The following is a 25415-nucleotide window of genomic DNA, read 5'->3' as shown; positions in this document are numbered from 1 at the left end:
AAAGCTGCCCTGGCGTGGGCCAAAGACCCATCTGAGCCTTAAGTGGTGACTCATAATCTTTTATACCTTGCTGCCTTCGCAAACTCAAGATGTAAAAAATCTTACGGTAGTTTCCAGTCGGAGGTGAGTCGGGAAGTGAAGATGCAACTAACTACCGTGTGAGACTGGCTTAAGATTGAGGACCCCTTAAGATTCTCTGCAGGGAGAAGGGGGTGGGGGGTGTTGACAGGTGAAATCTATGGATTTCTCAGAATCACCACCACCTCTCATATCCAGTGTGGTGATTCATGTCACCCAAACAGAATAGCAAATTCCACATGATGTGTATCAAAAGGGGACATGACTACTTTTCTTTCAGTGTTTGTTGCAGGAGCAATAATTGTTCTTAAAGGTAATTTGCAATGTTGTAATCACGTTTTCATAAGCATTCAATGTCACATTAGAAATATTTTTTGTTGTATAATTCAGAAGACTAATGCAGAAACAAACCCAAGCCATAACTCCAAAGGCTGAATAACATGGAACTGGATATCCAGTTACTGAACTGAACTGAACTGAACTGAACTGACTACCTGCCTGGATGTGATGGCTTCCTGGCTGGCTGCTTGACTGGTTTGGAGGAATAGGACATGTTCTGATTGCTACTGACTTTCCTCGACTGGATTCTGTGAAAGAGCCAATCAGAGTAAAGTTTGGCCATGTGAAGATAATCTGTGAGTTTACAAAGGGGAGTTTTTTGTCTGTGGTTTCAGAGTGTTGGCTGTTTTTGTTAGTTTCTCGATAAGCAAAAAGCAACGAGATGACATGCAGTGCATTCGTGTTCAGTTCATTAATATTTAGGTATTTATGTCAAGCAATGAGATGTGTACATGACAAATAACATTAGCCGAAAATGAACATCCTTATTGTTACAAGTGTATTAAATTAAATGTTTGATTTTCTAAAAATTTGTGAATGAACCCTGTGAATCTCTTGTATAAATGTTGAATATGCATACCAGAGTTAATTAAAAAGCTCGTTCGTTACGCATTGATTACTATATATATATATATTTTTTAGCCAATCTCTAGTCCATACTTTTAATTTGTAATAAAAGTACAAAGCAGTAATTCTCCTACAACATTCTTCAAATTTCTCGTCCATCTTTACAGTACAGATCACAGACTATGTCTTATGGGAAGACAAGTCTGTCGACAAGTACGAGGTAACAAGTATTGGGTGAGGCAAAAACTAGCAAATGGGTAGCCAGTCCAGCACCAACTAGGGCATTCCTACTGGAAATCCAGTTCCCTGTGATTCAGGCTTAATTCAAAATCTCCAAGGTGAGTTCTTAACCACTTCTACAAGAAGTGGTTCAATCGCTTCATGCATTCGCTAGAAAGGATACACCCACTCTAACTTGAGTTTTGCCGAGGGAGGAGTGGCCACCTGAGTGATATCATAGGTTTCCATGAGAGCCGATGGTGCATACAAGGTGATTGGCCTTCCCCTGAGAAACATACGGACCAAACCCTCTTCCTCATTGTAAGTGGCTTCCCTGGTACTGCAAAGAAAAAAGCACCATTAAGCTACCAACAGCCTTGACAGTATATAAAATTTGCATAAATGTACATTCTATTAACATGCAAACAAATCCACACAGATTAATGGAGAAAAGTGTTGCTAAACTAAGCATCTTACATGTCTATGGGCCGCACTTAAAACAGAAAAAACTTCAGTAAATTCAGCATATTACTTCGAGGAAGGTGATAATGAGATTTAATTTAATTTCTTCATTTCAAAACTTTGAATATCTTTGAGTGTATAATACTACATAAAAGAAATGTAAACATAAATTTAACATCAAAAATATTACATACAGTGAACTCAATTTGAACTCCAAGGGAACACGAAAAAAAATTGAAATATCCACAATTTGAACTAATTTGTACACGCCTTTTGTATTTCAAAATTTCAAGGGAAAAATACACGAGTTCAAATTACCGAATATTCGAATTATCCAAGTTCGAATAAAAAGAGTCCACTGACCAAATATAAATATAATAGTCATGTGCACAAGTAGGACATACAGTATATACTTATGCAGTTAAGTTTTGAAAGGATACCCAGCTGGAAATTTTTCCAATTAGTTCCGATTGGTCAATTGTAATCAATTGGTTTCTATTGGAGAAATCATAACTAAAATAAATTTCTGGTAAAGCAAATGAAATTTGTAACTTAGGGAAACATTCACATACAAACATTTTTCAAATGCGGAACATTCCCTAACATTAGCTACGAGACTCGGCGACAAGCGGTCCGGCGTCAGTGCTTGTCTTTCCCGGTGAACGGTGTCCGCGACAGTCGCTAGAGTCTGCTATTAAAATTACAGTTTTCATATTGTGTACTAACCTTGACTACAGAAGGTGTTGAAAATGATGTCCCTCTGCTGCAACACACTCCTGGCATCTCCGAAGGAAATTGGCATTTACACATGCAAGTTCGTCTACTGTAATTCTCCCGATTTCTCGTATAATACTCTCTTTTAACTCACGGATGGTGTGCGGATTGTCTTTGTATACTTTATTTTTTATTCAGAACTGACTGTTACTCTAAACTTTTTTTACGAAGTTTAATTAATATAGTGGTCCTATGTGGAACGGGAACAACAGGAAATTCGTTGCTAAACGTCGTCGCACTTCTCCACAATTCCTCTTTCCGAAGTATGACTCTACAAGATAAATCCTTTGTTGTAATGTAAACTTTTGTGGTGCCATATTAAGCCACAATCTTCAACACACGGACACGACACAACACAACACAACTTCCGAGGGAGGATTCTACTGGCGTCAGTCTGCAACGTCAACAGAAAGGGAAAGAGAGCCAAGGCAGGGAGAGCGAAAAAACAGACTGTAGCGTGCGACTGTGGCGGAACCCGTTCACCGGGCTGAAGCCGGACCGCTTGCCGCAGAGTCTCGTAGCGAATGTCGGGGAACGTCTTTCTCGGTGAACGGGGTCCGCGACAGTCGCACGCTACAGTCCGTTTTTTCGCTCTCCCTGCCTTCGCTCTATCTCCCTTTCTGTTGACGTTGCAGACTGACGCCAGTAGAATCCTCCCTCGGAAGTTGTATTGTGTCGAGTCCGTGTATTGAAGATTGTGGCTTAATATAGCACCACAAAAGTTTACATTACAACAAAGGATTTATCTTGTTGAGTCATACTTCGGAAAGAGGAATTGTGGAGAAGTGCGACGACGTTTTGCAACGAATTTCCTGGTGTTCCCGTTCCACATAGGACCACTATATCAAACCTCGCAAAAAGTTTAAAAGTAACAGGGTCAGTTCTGAATAAAAGTGGAAAGAAAAATAGGGAAATCTAAAAAATAAAGTATACAAAGATAATCCGCACACCATCCGTGAGTTAAAAGAGTATTTGTACGAGAAATCGGGAGAATTACAGTAGACGAACTTGCTCGTGTAAATGCCAGTTTCCTTCGGAGATGCCAGGAATGTGTTGCAGCAGATGGACATCATTTTCAACCCCCTTCTGTAGTCAAGTTTAGTACACAATATGAAAACTAATTTTAATAGCAGACTGTCGCGGACCCGTTCACCGGGAAAGACAAGCGCTGATGCCGGGCCGATTGCCGCCAAGTCTCGTAGCGAATGCTCTGTATATTAGGTATCCGTGAAACCAATTCAATCCAACTGAAATTTCAATTGGAACGAAAGAAAATTCCAGCTGGGTATACCAGAATTTTCCTCAAGAAATTTTTCAAATATTACGCTTAGTTTTCAGTATCTTGAAAGATGACAACGTGGAGTTTCCCTGAGGTTAACAATCAATTCATTCTGGTTAAGATACCTGCATCTCCCTTCTCATTCTAATGAACAATACATATTTGATAGTTACATGCATGTTTAAGTTTACCCCGAATATGGTTTAAAACTGTGCTTGAAGTGGAAGTAGAAGTTGAGTTTGGGGATTGGTTATGTATTTCAACATGGAGACAATGCAATAGGTGGGGCCATGATTATCGTAGCTGGGATGCTTTTTGAATTTTTTTCTTAACTGGGGGATAGCATCCCTGCAACGCGCCCCCACTCCGAGCACTAATTTAAGAGTATATTAAATGGGACATGCCCCGTCCGCCTTCTGACTCAATTTTTTCAGGTTCGGTCAGTTTTTGAAGTGATGGGGGTTGCAGGGGACCCCAGGTGTTTCATTGTCACCATGTTACCCCCCCCCCCCCCACCCAGCCTCGATCAAACATCTTCCCCAGCTAACCTTTTCCACTTCAAGGAGCTGCGCTCCGTTGTGTATCAGGCACGGAAAACAGTGAAGCATGATGGAGATTGCTTCGGGGCACTGCACAAGTGTTACGTCATGCAAAGGAATCCAAACCGGTTCAAGATTCTTCGGCCAAGAGTTATGCAAGGACATTATCACTGTGTCCGTACAAGCGGCAGGAGATCCGATCCGAGACAGGAACCGGCAAGATTTCTTAGTCTATAATTTCAAAAGAACGATCCCATTCTACTGCCAGTCTTTGCGAAGCTATATGACTATCTAGAATGCCCGCATCACATGATTAAGATAATCCTGTTAGCACCTGCCATAGAGCGATTTGCTTCAACCTCATTCGTTGGAAGAAATACACTATTGGTAACAGGTTTGTATCAACGATAGTGTGACCACGCGAGAGGAAAAATTGGATTGGCTCACGTTTTCTAAAACTGAGTGTGTGGAGTAGATGCTCGTGGAGAGGGATGTATGTTCTAGAAGTGGCGATGGAACAAGCGCGAAACGGAATAAATAGAAAGGAATAATCTCGAAATCAAAATTGAACACTAGAAAGGGCGGGAAATAGGTTAAACTCAATAGCGGAATAAGCGCTAGAGGAACAAAGGCGAAAGTAATATAAAACACCAAAATTAGTGCGAACAGAAATGTCCCTAAATTTCTTTCACGGTTGTTCCGGCGAGCTTTGCTCGATCCATGGATTAGATTGAGAAAGGTAGGGGGTACTGAGGCCCGTAGCCAGAATTTTATTTCGGGGGGGAGCTCATCCCTTAGCAGTCAGTCGCCATATAAAGGCGAAAAAGTAAGGGGCAGAGCCCTGAAGATGAATTCCTCAGTATATTACAACTTATCATACAAGATACTTTATTCTGCTACGATAGTACAATTAATTACCTCTGGTTACATGGCTGGGGTACTGGTTTGGTTCAACATCGTGGCAATGAAGCAAATGGGGCATGCTTACACATTATCCCAGCTGGGAATCTGCCTCTGTGGCAGTGGCGTAATGCTCTGCGAAGCTAGGGTGGACTGACCCCACTTGGAGTGGGTACATCGCTAACTGTTCCATCATCCATCCTCGTCATTGCGATTAACTCAACGGGTAGAAAAGCGGAGTAAACAACGGAAACAGAAAGAAAGAGAAACAAATGTGTCTGTGAAGACGTATCATCAGGTGTGTTTCACCTACGTCACAAACTGTTGCATGGTGGCTTCGAGCAGCAATGATTGAGGTCAGTTCTTGTAAGCATACGGAATTCAAGCGGGCGGAAGGGAGATAACTAACACACATATTCGTGATTTAAAACAAACGTTCAGTTGGTGCAGATGTAACGAACGCTACGTGATTAGTGTTGCCCACGAGACGAGACTTCGGCCTGTCTCGTCTCGTGGAAATACTGTGACATGCTGTCTCGTCTCGAAAATATTCGTTTGTCAAAGGGACACATGATCAATCTCGTCTCGAATTTTTAAAAGCCTGTCCCGTCTCGTCCCGTGGGCAACACTATACGTGATGGGCATTTCCTTGCAAACGACAATTGGCCGCAAACATGGCGGCTGTGGGCATCCCGGGCAACGGGGAAATTTGCCTTCCCAATGTTTTCGGGTTTACAAGTTAAGGGTGTCTTTTTTAACCTTCTGGGATCTGAGGAGCGAAGTAATATTTGTGATTTCTCAAAGTTAAGCTCTAATTTACGCCCATGATCCCGGTAGCCGCACAAAGCTGTTAGGAAACTAACGTATAATCAAAATCATATCCAACAAACTAGAATTAAAAGAAAAAAGCGAAACGTGGCAACACTGTAGAAGAAGAAAGTGAAAAGAAATGCACAAGGTTGCAGAACAGGAAATCTAACAGCGAGACTAATGAACACCATTGTAATACCCTGGATGAATCACAACATTCAACTACTAACTTTAATGCGTTTACAAAGCACAATTCGAACCGGTGTATCGCTATCGAGAGCCACTGCATATGAAAGGAATGAATGCAACGCGTGGAAAGTTGCTCAAGTATGGTACTGTACAATTTCATGTGGAAAGTTTGAATGTACCAATAATACAGTGCTGTGTTACGAACGCCTGCCTATAAAGTATTGTGAACCTTCTGCCCATTCTAAAATCGTCATGCTTTATTTTTTTTTTTACTCTTGGTGCCCAAAATGTTACGAGACTTGGGCGTCACCTTAAGGGCGTTTACGGGGAGAGTCATGCATGGGCAATTGCCCCTACATTGACATCAATTTTTACATTCATGTGTGGAGCTCTCAGCCAAATATTCAATCAGCCTAACCGACTCTGCATATGAAAAATTAAACGATTTAATATGTAAGCTTGAATTTTTCATGAAATACACAAATATGGATGTTTGTGTTTACACTACCAAAGCTAAAGATAACATATGCATTACGAGTAATCCTTTTTTCTTTCTTTGCAGCCACTTGCTACGTTGTATTCGGTTATTTTCCTGTCTGTATTATAATCTGTAGTTCTGCGCGACCAGACATTATGAAGACGCCTGCTCTGTTTGTGGTCAAGGTTGAGAAAGGTCCAGAAATTTGAAATTACAGTAGAGCGTCGATTATCCGAACGTCGGTCAACCGAACGACCGCTTAACCGAACTGTGTACTCGCTCGCACCTGTTGCTCTCCCACCCTACCGTCCATCATCCCCCTTACTCCCAAACCAAGTTTCCCACAGTAGTCGCCGCACTGAGCCACCGCTGGCGGAACATTGCTTCTAATGGGGCCTTCATAAGGCGCTGCTGACCGGCCAAGCCGCCAGTCGCTGTGTTTCAACAATCAGCACACTTCTGTCGGTGTATGTATTGTTCATGCAAAATGCGTATGTAATATGTACATATTTTTGTTTAATAAACTGTACCACATACTATATATTCCTACTAAAGTTGCCTTTGTACGTTACTTTGTAATACTTAAAGAGATGCCTGTTTTTATGAATAAATTTACTGTACAGTACTTCTTTTTGGCAAATAAACATGTACAGTTCGATTATCCGAACAAACCAGTTTTCCGAACACCCATGTCCCCCAATTACTTCGGATAATCGACGCTCTACTGTAATTCAATTCCGGTCAAGGAGAGAAATCAGCACGTGTAAATGGGTTCTGAACCGCAAAGTACCTTTTGATCTGTAAAGTATTTAAATTCGGTCCAAGAACCTTTCTTTCCGGATCAATTTAAATACGGTCCAGTTTCGTATTGAAATGAAACAATATGCAATTTGGACCGAATATAAATTGTGCGAGAAAAAAGGTTACGGTTCTGTTGCGGAACCCAATAGAATCCATCACAATTTATGGGTTTCTATAGTGTGTCTCAACCTTAAAAGTCAGTATGGAAGTAAATGAAGTACTTCCCTCTCTCTCTAATACATGCGTTTTGCCAATAGCTCTCTCCTTCTCTACCACCGCTGTGTCGCCAGATGTTACAAAATTTACAAAATGTAAAAGTCATAAATTTCAAACAGTGAAATCATTATCCTGTAGAGTTTTTTATGCTCTATTTAATGACTGCATTATATAACCTGTCACAAATTCATGTGATCTGAAATTTCCATAATTATGCAATTTTGCAAAACGCTTAATTTTTTTCTAGTAAATAGGCCTACTTCAAAAGCCATAAATATCAAACCGATTGAACAACTTCGCCAGTTTTTTTCTATGGGATCTATGGTGTTTGTAGATATGATATTCTTCGCTTGAGTGAATTAATTTGCTTACGAGGAGTAATTATATATATATATATATATATACACACACACACACACACTCACACACTCTCTCTCTCTCTCTCTCTCTCTCTCTCTCTCTCTCTCTGGATATTTTGTATAAATCATCAGACCGTAACACGAAAAAGTTGGTAAGCGAGAAACTTTTCGGTTTGTCGCGATACACGTGCAGACCAAGCGAGAAAAGTGTTGACCATTGTTTGAAGTTATTTTTAGAATACATTGTTACTCCACAGCACAGTTACTTATTCCGCAAACTTAGTTTGTTTATGCGGGCTGTCTCGCGTATCAAATTCATTGCACGCAACCGATGTTACAATTCAGTTGCAGGCAGGCGTTCCGGTTCGTAGGAAGTGCAGTGTACTTTGTTTTCCATAAAAATATATCTTAATGTTTGTTTTTGTATTTATTTAATTCTGTTGATGTAAAGGATACAATATTGAACGAAAGAAGTAACAATAGTTGCGTGTATTACACATATAATACAAATGTAAAATAGTAAATAGTTACGTCGAAATATAAACATTTACATGCAAATCTTGAGGTAACTACTGTATAGGTTTTTCTTTCTTTCAAAATGCATCGAATACATACGTTTTGAAGATTTCCTATACGATATTAAGGAAGTAAATTTGTCGCAATCATTAGCGATTAACAACGACTCGATGCGCTTCCGTTTGTTGATCTGGCAACGCCGCGCTCCATTTAACCCATACTGACTTTTAAGGTTGATACGCTTTATAGACCTGTAAACAACCCTGGTGTGTGTGTGTGCGTGCGAGAAGAAAATACGAACAAAATTCACTTTAACCAAAAATAAATAATAATGGAATAAAACCTATAAAAATACAAGAAAGTGACCAATTAATCGCTAAAATTCGAAAATGAAAAGTATAATTACCTAATTCTAACAGATGAAACTGACTACTATTATGGTTTGCACCATCTTCACGGGTCCGGAAAAAAGATCAACTTCTGAGCCTTGATTATCTTTCCTTCTACGAAAGTTTAATAAACAATGAATGGAAGAGCTGAAACAATGTTCAGAGGTCTACGGAAGTCGACATTTACCGCATTACTGTTAATTATTCCCAGATTATATACCTCTTGTCAAGTAATGGAAAAATACTACTTCTTACCCCTCCCTTACAACTCTCAAGTCGCAAAAGCTAGCACGAACGAACTTCCAGGAATTACAGACATGAGTCATTGTTAGACATTGTCCGGAAGTCTATGCTGTAAAAACGGTGATGTTCCTTGTGAAACCTCACTCGTAACGATGCGATTATAATTTAATTGAGAACTTTAATCACCTCGCTGACAAAAGCTTACTTTCTATAAAGTGCAGTTAAACTAGTTTCCACCAAGAAACTTAAACGAAGTGAAATCTAACTAAATGTTAAAGAGAAAATGAAACAAGAGAATGGCTTTGTCACAGATATGCTAGGATGCACTCAAACCTCTGCACACGACCATCTTTATTCTGAATAAAGATGGTCGTGGTCTGCATCATTACTATGACGTCACTCTTCGCTTACGACGCAGTATTCACAACGCTGAAGCAACTTTCCGAAATAAAATTGTGTTCAAATCTTAAAGAAAATTTCACTACAGAACTCAAAACTAGAATTTATTGAGTTTTTGCTTTATGCACAGATACGGTAATCGGGACTGGACCTACAGTTTAATGTAGGATCCGAAGGTGACGAACTTGTGATGGTGCCAGACAGATACCAGGGGCGCGTCTGAGCGCTCGGCGAGCAAGGTGATAGTATATCCTTGTAGAACATTTTTATGCACTTAAATAAAATAATGAATACGACCTTACGAGATATGTCCTGAATTATTAGCAGAAAATAAAAGCAGGAATGGAAGGGGGGGTGAGTGGATCATTGCGCTGAGACGCATTCAACTGTCACTGCCAAGAGTAAGACGTGATTGGTGGAGAGGTTGCTATGACAACGCTTTAACTTTCGAACTCGCCGTAGGGTGGCTCCTCATGCCCGTTTTGGTACACGCACAGATTACGAAGGAGAGATAGGAAGTAAGCGATCTTATTAATCTGTGTTTCGATCTCGTGAGGCAAAGGGAAGAAGAAGAAAACTGTAGATGGCAGGTTGGTGGCCAATGAGGAAATATTTATGATTAACGGCTTGCGAAATTAGAGGAAGTTCAAGTAACGGAGGCTCTGTCCGAAAGGTGTAAAGTAGGTACTTAAAGTATGGTCTTGACGGAAGTGACCACCTAGTACAGTTCGAAAGCGCCAAGAACAGCAGCACACAAGTACGCAGATCGCATCACAGATGGTTGGTGACTCGGTCACGTGATATCCACACTCGTTGTTCATTTGTTTAAAATCGCGGAGATAGAAAGCCAGCAACACGGGTTAAATATACGTTATGGGTCAGCAAGTTGTTTGTTAAAGTGCTTCTAATGTGTAGAAATGTATGTGTAAGAACATTTGAAAATGCTATGTGATATCTATGGTGAAAAAAAGTGTTATAAACGCGAGGAAAAACAACGTGTCCTCACTGATCGTATTTGGCGCTGCAGTCGAAGTGTAATTCGAAAGATTTTCACTTCCAGTTCACGACTTCAAGACCGCACTGCAAGAGCATACTCGGAGGATGCTCGCTTGAAGTATGGTCTTACACCTATCGGATACGGCCAGGAGGTGATGTAATATTTCAGTTTTTGTAATTGTATTAAAATGAAAGTGTTGTTCATTCCAAATAATAAATATACACCATAGTTTCGGCAAGTTGTGCAAGTGTGTGAAAATTAAAATTTCGATAGTTTTGTCAACATCAACTATCGCCTAAACTTGACAGCTTTTCAAACACTGAAATCTTGTCCAATTCGACGCAGCCACATTTATCACAGATTACTTAAAGGCACTGGTATTTTGATCAATGAGCACACAGCGTCAAGTAAATGATCTGCTTAACCAGCGAAAATCTTGCTCAGCGAGCATCGCTACTACTGCATTGTAGTTGTGGCAGGCTTGGTGGCCGAGTTGTCGACTTTCTATCTGGCTAGCAAAGCTCCCGGGTTCGAGTCCCGCCTGGCATCCTCATCGTCGCGATTTGTCAAGATGGAAGAAAAGCGACGCTAAAAAATACTAACGCAAGCATGGTAGTTTTGCAATGGAATTCGTAACATTACAGGTAAATTACATATGGCAATGTTGATTCCTTCCTCTTTTACGCAATGAGGGGTTCAAGATTTGAACAAGGACGACAGGGTACAGTTTCCTACACGAGCCGTGTCGGAAGTTGGCTAGATTTTTTTTGGCCATTTATGGAAATACTGTATTGCGTCTCAAGGATTCTAGGACAGTATTTCTGAACCACTGGGTAGCGGCCCTGGCATAAATTATACCGGGTCGCAAGATGTTCATTAGACCCAGTGGTTGACATATACCTTCTCATATTTTTCAACAAGGCTAAACATAATCGAACCATTTCTCTTTATGATCATGCCATAATTTATTTATTAATATTTAATTTCAAGGGGAGATATTAATTCTTGTATAGGGCTAAATAATAAATAAATAGAAATGTATTTACGGGGCATCGACTTTTAAAAGAATTAACCGGGAGAAATCACAGTAACTTCGAATCGTTGTCCAAAACAGCTTAAGGTGAAGAGTGACAGTTTCGCGCTAGGTATGCATTTACAGTAAAACTTCGTTAATCCGGACAGACAAAAGGCAAAATGAAAAAAAGCAGAATGCAAGCTTTTAAATGTGACTAGAAGTCAACACGAGAACTTCCCAAAGAAAAGGCAGTCAACCACTGATGAAATTCTGTCTCCCGCAGACTTTGTACTGTACTGTATAGAGTATTTAGGCCTATGCCCTTTAAATACACCATAATAAACGTCTCTTGTTGCTATAAACGGAGTTTAATGCACTTTCTACTGTTCCTTTAGGTCATTTCAGTTAATCCGGTCAACTTATCCCCCCCATTAGTCCAGATTAACGAGGTTTTACTGTATGTCAATATAATGTTCGGGAAATTTCGAACATTTCCTGTCCCGAAAATTTCCTGACATTGTCGGGAAATGGCGAATTTCTCCCGTCCCGAACGTCGGGATTAAAAACATTTCCCTCCCGACCAAAAAAATTCTGTCCCGCACACCCCCATACCAACAGCTGTTGTGTTGCTGACGAGTTGCGTTCGTGCTGGTCGATGCTGCCTTCGATCGGTTGAGGAGCGAGTCGCGACAGGAACCCAGCTGGCGCACAATCCCCCATGCAGGGAAAAGGCTAGCAAGACGCCGCATGGGCGCCCACGCGCAACTCCTTCGTCGCTGTTCGGTTATTTTCGCGATCCAAAGAAGGTAGTACAACCGCCATTTCCTGCTGATTGTGTGCGAGTGTCTTGTCGTAATGGACGAAGATCTGGTGCTTCTGGTAAAACAATATCCACCATTGTATGATTTGACACACAAGGATTACGACAACAATATTGTAAAAGAACGCATCTGGAAAGGGATTGGTGAACAACTGTGTAAGCCTTGTAAGTATAGTTATTTTCAGATGTATTAGTTAGGCCTTAATTATACATGCACAGCAGGGGCGGCAGCTCCCACCCCCCCCCCCACTTTTTGCCACCGCACTGTGCTAAACCTTATCTACCAAGTGAAAGTAAAGTGTCCCCCCCCCCCGTTTTAGAACGCAAACTCACAAAACACGTTTTAATCAGCAGGGTCGTATTATTCCGTATATGTCTACTAACTGCACTCACACACACCCAAAACTTTCCTCAACACTCACCCCAAAAATTATCCACAAGGTCTCAATTTATGGTAATTTTCCTCTACATTTAACCTAACACCCACTTATTGAAAATTCTGGATAGACCCTTATATATCGGGAGCTACAAGGCTACAAAGCATTGACTTACCAAGAGGGTTAGCCCCCTCCTTTTTTAAGAATTTAACAAAGGACATTTTAAAGAGTATTCAACATTATAATTTACGTTTATATCAGTGGCAGATTACAGGAGAATTGGATGTACAGTAACCGACAAAAGAAATGGGACAAGATATATCCTGAAACACGCTATTCCCTGCAAGACGTTTTGTGTTTCGTATCACTACGGCAATAAGTGGATTTTTAATAGGACTTTCTCAATGCAACTTACCACCGTCGAAGAGTTACGCAACACCTTGCGAGGAAGCGCGTATTTCAGGATCTAGGTGTCCCATTTTTATTGCCGGTGAGTGTACCTTCCCCTCCTATATGATTTCTTTTTAAAATCAGACAAATCTACGATATTTCTAGAGTTAGCTTATTTTTTTGTTTTACAGAAAACAATCTTTTAAAGTTTTTACTATTTAGTGAATACCTGCATGTATAATGAGTTAAGAAGTATAATGGGAGAAATGATAAAATAGAAAGTAATATTAATTTAGTGAAAGTGCTACAAGTTAGACACGTAAATAAATTTTGTGTGTGTATTTTTGTATAATTGGTCCATAACACTGGCGGTTGCATTCACGAGCTACGGACCATTGGTCTTGCAAATTCAATGACACAGAAAACTTTTTTCAATCCAGAGAGGAGACATTTTGCGACCACTGACGGACGACCTGGTGTTACAACAATGAACTACAGACTGAGAAGATTGGGAGGGATGGGGGGCTTGAGCTACTCTACCAGTAGCAACTCTCACTAACCTAAGTTAATTAATTATAAGAGAAACAACATGTCAATTCATTTTTGAATCACCCTATATAACGTAAATAAACTATCCTGGCCGCGACAGACAGTAATCGATCCCACGTGAACTACTTTAGTTGCTGTAGTAATGAATCAAATTTCAATCTGTTCATAGCAGATAAAGAAACAAGCGAGATCTTTCTACTTCTACAACTCAAACCAGTTAGGGTAAGTGGTTCAGGTGATATGCTCACATTTCGGAAGCTGAAGGTTAAACCGCTATGGTAGGCCAATCCTGAAATTTTTCAAAGATTTCCGTCAGTCACTCCTGTCGAATACTGGGATGGTGCCTTAAATGAAGGCACCGATATCTGAGCTCCATTGTCAGGATAACTAATAACCCACCTCAAAATATAAATAAATCTCCACGTACAAATAAGCAATGTAAACCGAATGACCATCAATTGAATATAACATCAATGGTTTCGCTCCATTCTGCAGTTCATAGCATTTAAAAGACTTAAGTATGAAAATTAAACCTCATTTGTAAGGTGTATAAAATACACGTGCATTGGTTTTATCCTATTAGACAAACCTGGCAAACTTCAAAGCAGAGTGCGACATCGTTCTTGGTGGAACAGTGCGCGTTACCTGCTAACATTGCCTATTTTCTCTCTTTTATCAAAGTGAACATTGCCTGGTCGGCAAAGCAATCCTTTCTATTCTCTGTCCGTTGTAAGAATGAAGTCAGCGTAAACAAATTGCACGTGGTTTACGAGAAATCTTATTAGCTCTTCGAATGGCAGCTCCGCAGAACGCGTAGGAACATATTGTACGTGCTACATACATATTACTCAACGTAGCTGCAGTGTTGACGATGTGGAGACGTTATATTGAGCTGTACATCTAGGATCGATATATTTACGGGCAAGATAACACCGGAACCAAAAAGAAGGAACTATTTTTCAGAAGTCACGTGGTTTTATTTACATGAACTTCGTTCTTGCAGTGGATGGAGGATATAGTCTTCGGAAACTTTGGAACGGAGTATGCAGTGAGCAGCGCTAACTATTTTAATGACCGATCCTTAATTTTCGATTAATTATGATACGAACGAGGGTTGTTTTCTTTTTGCAGACGACGAATGCAAGAACAAGTGGACTCTTCTGAGGTCATACTTCGTGAGGTCACGAGCAAGGAGAAGAGCCACAACGGGCCAGCCTGGAAAGAAGATGAGAAAATGGAGGCTGGAGGATCAGATGCAGTTCCTAATCCCCTTTCTGCAGAGCCGAGAAAATCGACCTAGCATGGAGAACATCTCCGGAGACGACGAATGCGACAAGGACGAAGAGGAGATGATTCTGCCAATCAAGCAAGAGTCGCCGACGTTCACCCGCTCCATTCCATCCCCTGCACCCTCGGTACGTTCCAGAAGTTCTCGAAGTAGCAGCAGGGAGGAGATGGACCGAGGTCCCTCGAGTTCTACCGCTAGCCGTTACTTAGAAACTACTTTATCAGAGTTCACTCAAAAAGGCGAACCTTCTAATTTACCAGTTCCAGAAAAGAAAAGAAAACTAATGACGTTCTTTGAGGATATAGCAGAGTCCATGATGATCTTCCCTGAGCTCGACGTGGCGGAAGTGAAAAGTGAAATTTTCACGATTGTTAACAAAAGAGAAATTGAAATATTGAGAAGGCAGCAGAGAAACGCGGCAACGTAAATGACCAACAACCTAACCTATGATGTGCAATCGTTGCGTAGCAAACGCACAAATTTTGCTCGAACTGGAGCGTACATCTACATCACTTATTTATATCTTTCTAGTGTACAAATTACGAATTAGAAAGATTGGTTCAAAATATATGCATGAATGAACTCAAAAATTGTGAGGCAAATTCTTCAAAAAAGCATCAAATAATATTGTTTCAATTTCTACTGTGGTGGTTTTATGTCGCTTTTTTACCTCTCAATACGTTAAACTGGTGATGAAAATGAAACTAATGAGACAAGCACACTATAACGTAACCAGGAATCGAACCTAGGACCATTCGGTTAACCGCTCAGTTAACCCGTATATAGTAATGTAGGACCACGTTAATTGAACTACGCACACAACACGTGGTAATATGACACCATCTAAATAAGTTTTCAAATATTTTTCATTATTATATAGGCCTAACTACGTTTCCGAAGTCATTTTTCATTTTTTTTTTCAATGACAAAAGTTTCACATTTCAATCGTTGACGAAAAAAATACAAGTGCAAGTGAGTGAGAAAATGAGTGAAGGCATTCTTATGTCAGAAGCTGAATCTGGTCAAAACCTATTTATTGCGTTGTTCGGAGGCAGGGGTGACTGTCCTCAAAACGTTGTGTGCATATTCGATTTAAAAGACCGGAAGTAAAAAGGTACGTCAAGGAAACCAACAGATGTTCCTGGTCCAAATGGAAATTTCCATGTATTTATTTTGCATTAGACATTAATATAAAGCAAAAATTTTAAAATTATAGTCTTCATCTTTAACTTGAAAGTTCTTACACTTTTTGTAGCTCAAATAGGATCACATTAGTTCGAACTGAAACTAATGACTACCTATTCCAAGTGTTCATAATTCACCAGAAACAGTGTTGCTTACGAGAAGAGACATTTCCCGCCAGGCAAAAGTTTCGTCTCAAGGGCAATACTAAGAAGAAAAAGTGAGTCCGAAATATAATCTTAGTTAATTTATGGTCTAATTTCCATGTTTGTTGCATGTTGCATGTTGTTCCATGTTGGATATGACAACGGCGTAGATATGTCAGGTGTCTAATTTCATGTTTCCGACTCAAGTATGAAGTAACAACTGGTAAAAAGCTACAGCTGTTCGAATACTACTACAAAAAAATTAAACCAATATATTAGCGAGGATAGGTGCAAGATGTATCAATGTGTTCTTATGCATGCTGGTGAACTGACAGGATAAATGTGGGTGATTATGGAATCACTGAAACACTATCAACATTCTTACGATATATAGGAGTCTCACCGATAGAGTAATGTAATTATACGCTGGCGCTTTGTAATTATAGGGTCCCTGATTCGATCCCGGAATCACGTTGCGCAATGGATCCCACTGAGCTTTAGGTTTAATCTTCTACCCATCTAATCATATGCCTACGATTCAAACTGAAATAAAATCGCGCTTGTCTTTCAGAAACTCCGTAAATTGAATTCCGCAATGAAGCAAAACTGTTCTCTTTTGACAGTCGACTGCAAAGACAATACACACAAATTGTCCACTATTGTTAACTATTTTCCACAATACATACGAGAGCTAAGAATTGAATTAAATCGCCAATAAATATAGGATAAGAATTTCACTCCTTAAAATATGGACAATTTGTCTACCACTATCCTAACCGCTGATTATGCAAGTTGTACTCACCGCGTGTAAGTAGGCCTTGCCCTGGGAAGTATCTTTCGATACCTAACCATGCTTTTGGTGTGGAAAGATTAACTCAACAGCACCAGCCACAGCAGCAAAATGTAAATAAACAATACACTACAGCACATGCCGCCAGCGACCAGGAAAACAAATTCACACGAACTGCTTGGATGTGCAAGGGCAAAGTGAACATTAAAAGCAGGGGGAAGTACCGTGGATTAATACCACAAACTAGGAAGAACTTTCTACGATTTTCGCAACAAAATTATTGCATTAGCCAAGAATAGTTGTCAAATGACACGTCAACTTGAGAAAGCTAGTTTTCAAGGTTACAGGTACAGGAAGGATGTGCAATGTTCGAGCAATTCGTCTTAATGTTCGGCTAAACTCAAAAGATTCTTAGAACAGTTTCTTTTTAATCTTCGGTCAAACTATTCTGTTAAATTATTTATACAAAATTGTCAATGGCAAAATCTGTTGTAACACAATCCTTCAGGAATTCCACTTTCGAGTAACTGCACAACACGGAACACAAGTAATTTTTACACAAGAAACCCTAGACTAGAAATTCAAAAAAGATCCCTCTTCTGCAGACTTACCACACAATACAATGATCTCCCATCAAGTATAGATATCCTCGAGTACGCCTCTCGGTCTTCCATCAGAAGAAATCCTTATAAATACTATCAAATAGTGCTTTCTTTACTTATTTTGTTAATTTGTTATTCAATTTGTATTATTATTATTATTATTTGCTCTTTAATTGTTGATAATTTCAGTGTAAAATGGCAATCTGGGCTGTATCTGGAATTTTCGCAATAAATAAACCAGCAGCCACTAGTCTTATGGGGAACCTCTTGCGGTCACGTACACGCAGAAAAGCTTTCAACTTATTTGTTAATAATATGGTACAATGAAAATAAATGAACACAAACTTTTTGGGTATGGCCAAGATTTTATAATGAAATAAGCTGAGAACATTTTGCTAGGCAAAATTAATGTTTCCCACGTAAACTATAGTTTTATGCATAATGGATATTTTAATATTTATAACACTTCTTTAATGTCTAAAAGGCAATCGCCACGCACAACCTGACGTCTAAAATTAAACGACCACCGTCGTATAAAAACTAGCATACAACCTTGAATAGACCTAGAGGGTAGTAATTAGAAAAGATTATTCCCAAATATGAGAAGATTGTGAATCCGTCACCAGTGTAAATTGTATGGGGAGTAAAGTTTAAAGTAAAACAACAAATAAATTAATGTTGAAGACTTGGCCCTTACAATTTAGATTAGATAGTTCCGTGGACATTCTCATTGATGTTTTGAAATACATTGATAGGAAACATGATTGGTGTACACAAATTTGTGAACGCTATATTTTTACGAACTTACGAGCTGGAAAGTTTGATTTCAGACTAAACCTACACTCAAACGCGAAAGAAACAGTACGCGAATTGTCCACCACCATATTCATTCGGTCTGTATTACACAATGTGATGACAAAGAATTGCAATAATGATGTCAATCAGCAGAAAACAATGCTTGCTTCGTACCAAATTAGTCTCATTCCTTAAAACAACACAGGATGAATAAAAAAGGTAATGAAAATAGAGGTGGACAATTTGCCTACTATTATCTTTGCCGTTGACTGTACTACAGCAGACTCCCATAATTCTGTTTCAGGTTTCACTTCTGTGTGGTCGAGATTATTGAAAAGGTTGATGACTTGTTCAGCAACCAACACAGAGTGATCAAACATGACCAGTGAACCGAATTTGAGTATGCAACTCTCCAAGTAAATTTCACTCTTACTTTGTGGAAATCCATTTCATAAGAATACGATTACTGCGGGCATCCCGGGGTCTGCTGTTCCAGTCAAATTACACCAGAAAAACGCCAGACGAAATAAAAAAAAGTTATCTTTGAACGTAGTTTACAACCCACTTCCGAATGGCATATTTTTATGTAGTTGCTCAATATTTCGTGTTGATCTGAAAACAATCGAAAAATCTAATTTTGTACTTTTAATATTTTTTATATTTTCATTTTCAATAGGTTAAAGTTTTACTTTTATTCGATTGTTTTTTATTTTTGATAAAGGTTGAAAAATTACACAAACCTTCTTAGAATTTTTATGGGATTAAACCAAAGATGATTAAAGGCGTGGTGGCCATATTGTCATGTGTGTGAGTTATCTCCATTACCCAATCAGAGCATTTTCCGTAGTCTGTAAAATTCGGCACTCCCACCCTAACTACCATGTTTACCTCTGAATGCCTGGGAAAAGGAAGCAACGGACAATCTAAACAGCAGTAAAACTCAAATAAACATGCTAGTCAAATATGGTGCGATCTTGAAGTTAAGTATATGCATAGCATGTGAATTTTATGTTGGCGTGACCTGTAATGGATCGAATTACAATGAAATCTTAGCACGTCACGCACAGACTGAAGTAAACACAGCTTCTCAAAATCAGAGTCCACTTTTGCACATTCACGCGACTGTTGTCTAACAACCAGTGGCGTGCGGTGACATTTTCCGTTGGGGAAGCAGATAATTTTTTCGAACTTCAGTTGGTCTGTTGTCAAACGTATTTAATGCAACAGACGATCGCGGATGATTGAAACAAATTAAGATTTTCACACAATGCAATATTCACAAATCCACTTTGACACCACGTAGTTCTTTCCGTAATAAATAGTAAACAATGCCAACACTAAAGTTTTTGAAGCAAACAAATAGAAATTCACCCGCCTAAAAAGCCATAACTTTTCACCTCGCAAAGCGCTTGAAAAAGTGTGACCGCGGCCAGCGAGTTTTACCAACTCTATTTGGCGGATGTGTTCATAGACATGTTAGCTGTCTTAATAGACCGAACGCTCGGAAACGTTTATCTTCACATAGAATATATTACCCATATGTCAGCAATCATATTTTTGTGTTTCTCTGCGTTTTGAAACTTTATAGTTTATTAATGAATATAAATTTTAACTAGCTTGGTGGATATGCTACATCGTTGACAGTATACAGTACACTTTGACACTTAATCGTGTAGTTCGCAACACTGAGGACATCAGCAGGCTGACCGATGGCACTCTCTGCTTTCTTCCAGCCTTTACGGGTTGGAAAACAAGCTTTGTCTCCACACAACGTCCCCTCCCATTGGATCCCTGAAGGTCGCCGGGGTATTTTTCGGGTTTCTGATGGCATTGCCAGGGTGGTGATACTACGCATATGTTTTGTTAACAGGCCGCGAGAGGGTGTTGATGGCCCCATATCGGAAAAGAACTAACCTTGGAGACTTGCAGGTTGATATTCTGTTGAGGCAAACCGGAAGAAATAATGAGAAACCAAAAGTTAAAGAATTAATTTGTGACAGTTATGTTGTGTGCCACCACTGCTAGCCTTGCTGTACCGGAGTGCACGCGCATGGTAACAGTCTTCGTGAAGCCTCTCCTAAACTCAAACATAAAATGAAAACTAGAAAAATTACATGAAAAAAACTGCTTCATTTCACAAATCATCACATCGGGAATGTTTACTTATATGGTCATTTTACATCACGAGAGAGAAAACGTTGTTTCTTGTAAACAAATATGTGTTTAAATGGGCGATAAATAATTCTTTGCTAGTACCAAATTCTTTTAGTAATCGTGCACATTTGTTCCGAGTTACTAATAATTACTTAGAATTATAAAATTTAGTAAAGGATACCAACTTGTTTGTTTGTGGTTGCATAAAACCTTAACCAAACTTGTTTTATAAATTCAAATAAATAACTGCAAATTGAAGCATGAGGGGAAGTTTTTTTTTATTATTTTCTTTTTTCTAAGTTCACCTTTTACTCAGATAGGCCAATCGGGTTGGAGTTACAGTTTAAAATGGTATCCGAACCACTATGTGACTCCACCAGGGATTGAACCCGGTGTTGAAGGTCCAGAAACTCGCATATTCTAATGCGTTCCTCAACAGGACCTGAAGTTCTTTCCTCGCGCATATTAAATTCGGTCAAAGTTGCGTATTGTCTATTTCAATATGGAACTTCGACCGTATTTAAATTGATCCGAAAAAAAAGGCTCCTGGACCGAATTGAAATACTTTAATGATAAAAAGATTCTTTACGGTCCAGAACCCATTCACGCTTGCTGATTTTCACTCCTGGACCGGAATTGAATTTATTTAAAATTCCTAGACCTTTAACAACGCTGCCCGAAACCCTTGATGACCACGCGACGGCGTTACCACTACGCCATCGGGGAGGTCCGCGAGGGAAAGTAAATCAAGATGAAAAGCATACCTGGAAACTGATAGAGGTGACAAATGTTTAATCATTTACAGAAGGAATTGGTAAAGTGGGGTTCATAAATATTACCAAGCAAATTGTCCACCACCATTCTCGGTGTTAGCCAATGAGAACTTAAAGAATTGAAACGAAACGCCAAACAAGCTACTGACAACCTCTACATCAGCATACGTAAAAAAAAACGTTCTTAGAAAAACAATTTAAAAGAGAAAAATTCGTGAAAGTAGTCATGAACAATTTGTGGAGTAATATTGTACCACTGTACCAGCTATAAAAATGCAAATTATCCTGAAGGAAGATAACGTTTACTAAGGGGCTCTTGGCATAGTGAAGAAAATGTTGTACTTGAACCAGAAAAAATATAAAAAGCATGTTGTAGCAACAACTATTCAACACAGATAAAGCTAGTGTATCATATAAAAGAGCTCGACCTTCATATTGGATTTCGGTAAATGATTAAATAGTATTAATTTTAAGTTTATAAATCGTATGTTTTGGCTATTTGGTTTATTCTATAGAGGTTTTCTGGATCTGAATTTTTAATGGTATTGGCTAATCTTTATCGAACTTTAAGGTTATATAACGAAATTGCAAAGACATATGATAAGATAGACATCTTCCAAAGTTTTCGAAAATTCAAAAGGGAAACAGAAACTTATTTCCAAAGCCAGACTTAACTTTGTTTATTAGTTCAGTCTCTTTATGTACAGGCGTAGAGTCCATCCTATTTTTCTTTTGTGTTATTAACTAATTACTGTCATTACATCTATATATCATCGTTTTTAAATGTAAAGTGAAGTACATATGTTTTTCCTTGGTTATTTTCTTGGTTATCATGTGTAAGTTCTAACCCAAACTGTCATGTTAATACTTTATACTTCTCTTTCATATCTAATCTTACATTAATTTTTATATTACTGTAACATATTATCATATTGTACTTTTTGAATTCTTCTGATTGCATATTTTGTGTACCAAACAGTGTTATAATACAAGACACTGTAAATGGGCATTTGCCTGTAGTGTCATGTCTTTAAATAAATAAATAAATAAATTGTACTTGGTTCAAAACAAGGCAAGGCAACGAATGGCATTCTTGGTGCATTTGGGGTTAGTTTTTTTGTTTTGTTACAAAAATGTGACTTCTCTCACAATTCAGAAATATGTTTTCCGTTATGTTTAAGGCTCATCATGTTTCCTTTGCTTTTCCTGAAGTTAGGAGGAAGGAAATTTAGAACTTAAAGAACAGGGCTGTCCCTACTAAACTTCATATCTGGCAAGAAAGATAAAGGGTTTATACCCGTTGTTCATCCCCAACGTTGTGATTGGCCAAAGTGGCAGGAAAGCGACAGTACATATGCAAACAAATACCTATACTCTGTCAGTTATATCTGGAGCAAGACCGCGCAGAAGGGGGGGAATCGAGTGGGCAGAGCGAAGCAGTACACGCTGCTGCGAAGACTGGCAACTGCAGTCGCTTTCCCCCTCCACGCAACCCCATTCCATCTCAGTCTCGCGTCGCTACTTGCGCAGAGACCTGTACAGAGTGTACACTATGTCCCAGAAATCACTGGAACAAGTGAACACAAAAAGTCCTCTGCGCCAATAGTACCCAAGAGGGCTCGACCAATAAACGCGCGAGAAGGGGAGTGCATGGAGGGGAAAACGCAGCTACAGCTACCAGCGGTTTGCAGCAACGCCCACTCGCTTTCTCCTCTTTCAACATATGCTGAAGAAGGAAATAGCGGAGTACTATTCCAAGTTACGAATTACACAATTAACCTTCTTCTTCAAGGTATACGCGCCCAGGAAACCAAAACTTCATCCGGGAATGTTAACTTATGATGGATGCTATTCAACTTGTCAAGATGAGACAGCGTGACGAGGCGAGCATGTTAATCATAGAAACAAAGTTGTCAAGAGGCATCCTTTGACTTTTAACGCAACCTAGCCCATATTGAGTGGGTGGGTGGCTTCTACAACGATGGAGTTTCCTTGGCGTTCTACTTGACCCCGAAATGTCTGCTCGTGCAAGGAATACCAGTGGTTTACAATCTCACGTGGGTAGAGGTGCGAGCTTTTCCAAGAAATAGCCAGACTTCTAAAGACAAGGACGAGTTGCATTGTATTCCGTCGCCTTTCTACTAATTTTGGATCGAATGTGGAATTTTCGCTGATGCGATTGTGTCACTAACCACCAAAGCGGGTGTTTTTTTTATTTAGTGTCGATTTTCTTCCACTTTTAACTAATCGCGACGATGAGGATGAGTGATATGAAGGGAACGCTAATAACGCCCAGGCCTGTATTCGAACCCGGGACCCTTGGCGTCGTAGCGCGCTGTTCTAACCACTCCACCACGGAAGTTGGCCCGAGGAGGCTGAAGATCGTTTAATATGCGACATATCGAAGATGTGGTGATTATTTATCGATACCTTATGTACGTATTTCCTTAATATGCAAAAAAGGTAAAATTGAGATAGTTTTGCGTATCCATTATTTCTAGATGAAACTAATACGATTTAAATTAATTTAATGTTATTTAGAGTCGCTCTCCTTCCACTTTTGGCGATAAGGATGAGTGATATGATTAAATTGAAGGGACACTCATACAAATAACTATGCCCAGACCAGGATTCGAACCCGGGACCCCTGGCAACGTGTCTGTGAAATGAAGACGAGATATGCTTTTCCATTATCGAAACACGACTGTACCGAGCACTTTGCGGTGCATAAACTTAGATTCGGCACCACTCAAGTTTCTCAGTTTCCTGCCCCATTCATTAAGAGGCTGCACGAACCCCAGAGCCGCTTTATACAGGGACATTGTCTGGAAAATTCCCATCCGGGTCCCCGGCGTGTCAGACGCTCTACAGGATGGACCCACCGCGGAAATGTTACAAACCTGCTGAATTTCGTTGTTAAAAAGCGAAATTTGGGGAATAAAATGCTCTGTAAAGACTCTAGGACAACGTGCGAAGCGAGTCATATGAACGAAACCTAATCATCTTCCATTGCGTGAAAAATAAACTAAATTAGAGCGACAGCAAGTTTTGCTGCAAATGTGTCTTGCACGTACACCTGCTTTAGAACCAGTCTTTCCTCGCAGATTCGCCGCGGAAAACTATTTCGACAGCTGAAGAGAACATGTCCAACGGCCAAGTCCCCTTTACAGCTTCAACGTAAACCCAAACACTGAGATTTCGGTATTACTCACTTTATTTTACGAGATACTGATATCGCGCAGCCTTGGTTTTTGTCAAGAGTAATTTTATTCGTCACAGGACGCCCGAGAACGCAGTGCAACGGGCGAGAGAAATGCCTCTATATGCATATGCCTGAGCACAGAGTTTGCTTTCATGCAACGTCATCAGAGGTAGGTCATGATTCATAACACGACATCAGTCACAAATATCAACCACCGCGCTACGACGCCATGAGTCCTGGGCGTTCTGAGTATCCCTTCATCAATTTAATCATATCACTCATCTTCATCTTCGGGATTAGCTAAAAGTGGAAGAAAAGCGAAGTAAAATAAACAAAATTTATCAATTATCAATCTAGTGAATGAAGCATGTGTAAAAATACACATTTGCGACTGTATTGATATCGTGTAGTGTACGCTGTATGTAAATAGCGTCTGCGAGACCTCATTTATAAAAAAATCTTAGTATCGTAACACTTTTAAAGATACAATTACAATAAAATTGTGCAGTAAAAAAATCTACAAAAATTACATTAAGCCCCGGAATAAAGGTAGCCCGACAATTCCGATGGACACAGAAGTGAAAGGGCGGGTGGACAATTCCGAGGACATTTTAAATCTTGTATCAAATTGAAGGGTGACTTAATACCTCTTACAAGATAATTATGTGAAATATAGATATTCCTGGCTGGGAATTTGGTTCAATCAAGTTTTTGAACATGGACTAGAGCCAACAGGCACCATTTGAAGTCACCGTCCGTACATAGGCGCCGACTCCAT

At 39.6% G+C, this 25415-nt stretch overlaps 1 protein-coding gene across 7 annotated transcripts in view; it reads right to left on the bottom strand.

Moving 5' to 3' along the window:
* The window catches only part of LOC145980801 (echinoderm microtubule-associated protein-like 2), a 631445-nt gene that overhangs the window by 52412 nt on the left and 553618 nt on the right, over positions 1 to 25415 (bottom strand). For all 7 annotated transcript variants that reach the window (XM_083113888.1, XM_083113889.1, XM_083113892.1 and 4 more), the window contains one exon: positions 1388 to 1543. In XM_083113888.1, the coding sequence (XP_082970014.1) occupies positions 1388 to 1543 (156 nt within the window). The remainder of the gene's footprint in view (positions 1 to 1387; positions 1544 to 25415) is intronic.

Source organism: Lepisma saccharinum, chromosome 28 (assembly GCF_977018435.1).
Source record: "Lepisma saccharinum chromosome 28, izLepSacc3.1, whole genome shotgun sequence".
Taxonomy (NCBI): domain Eukaryota; kingdom Metazoa; phylum Arthropoda; class Insecta; order Zygentoma; family Lepismatidae; genus Lepisma; species Lepisma saccharinum.
This window is presented reverse-complemented; position numbering and strand designations above follow the sequence as displayed.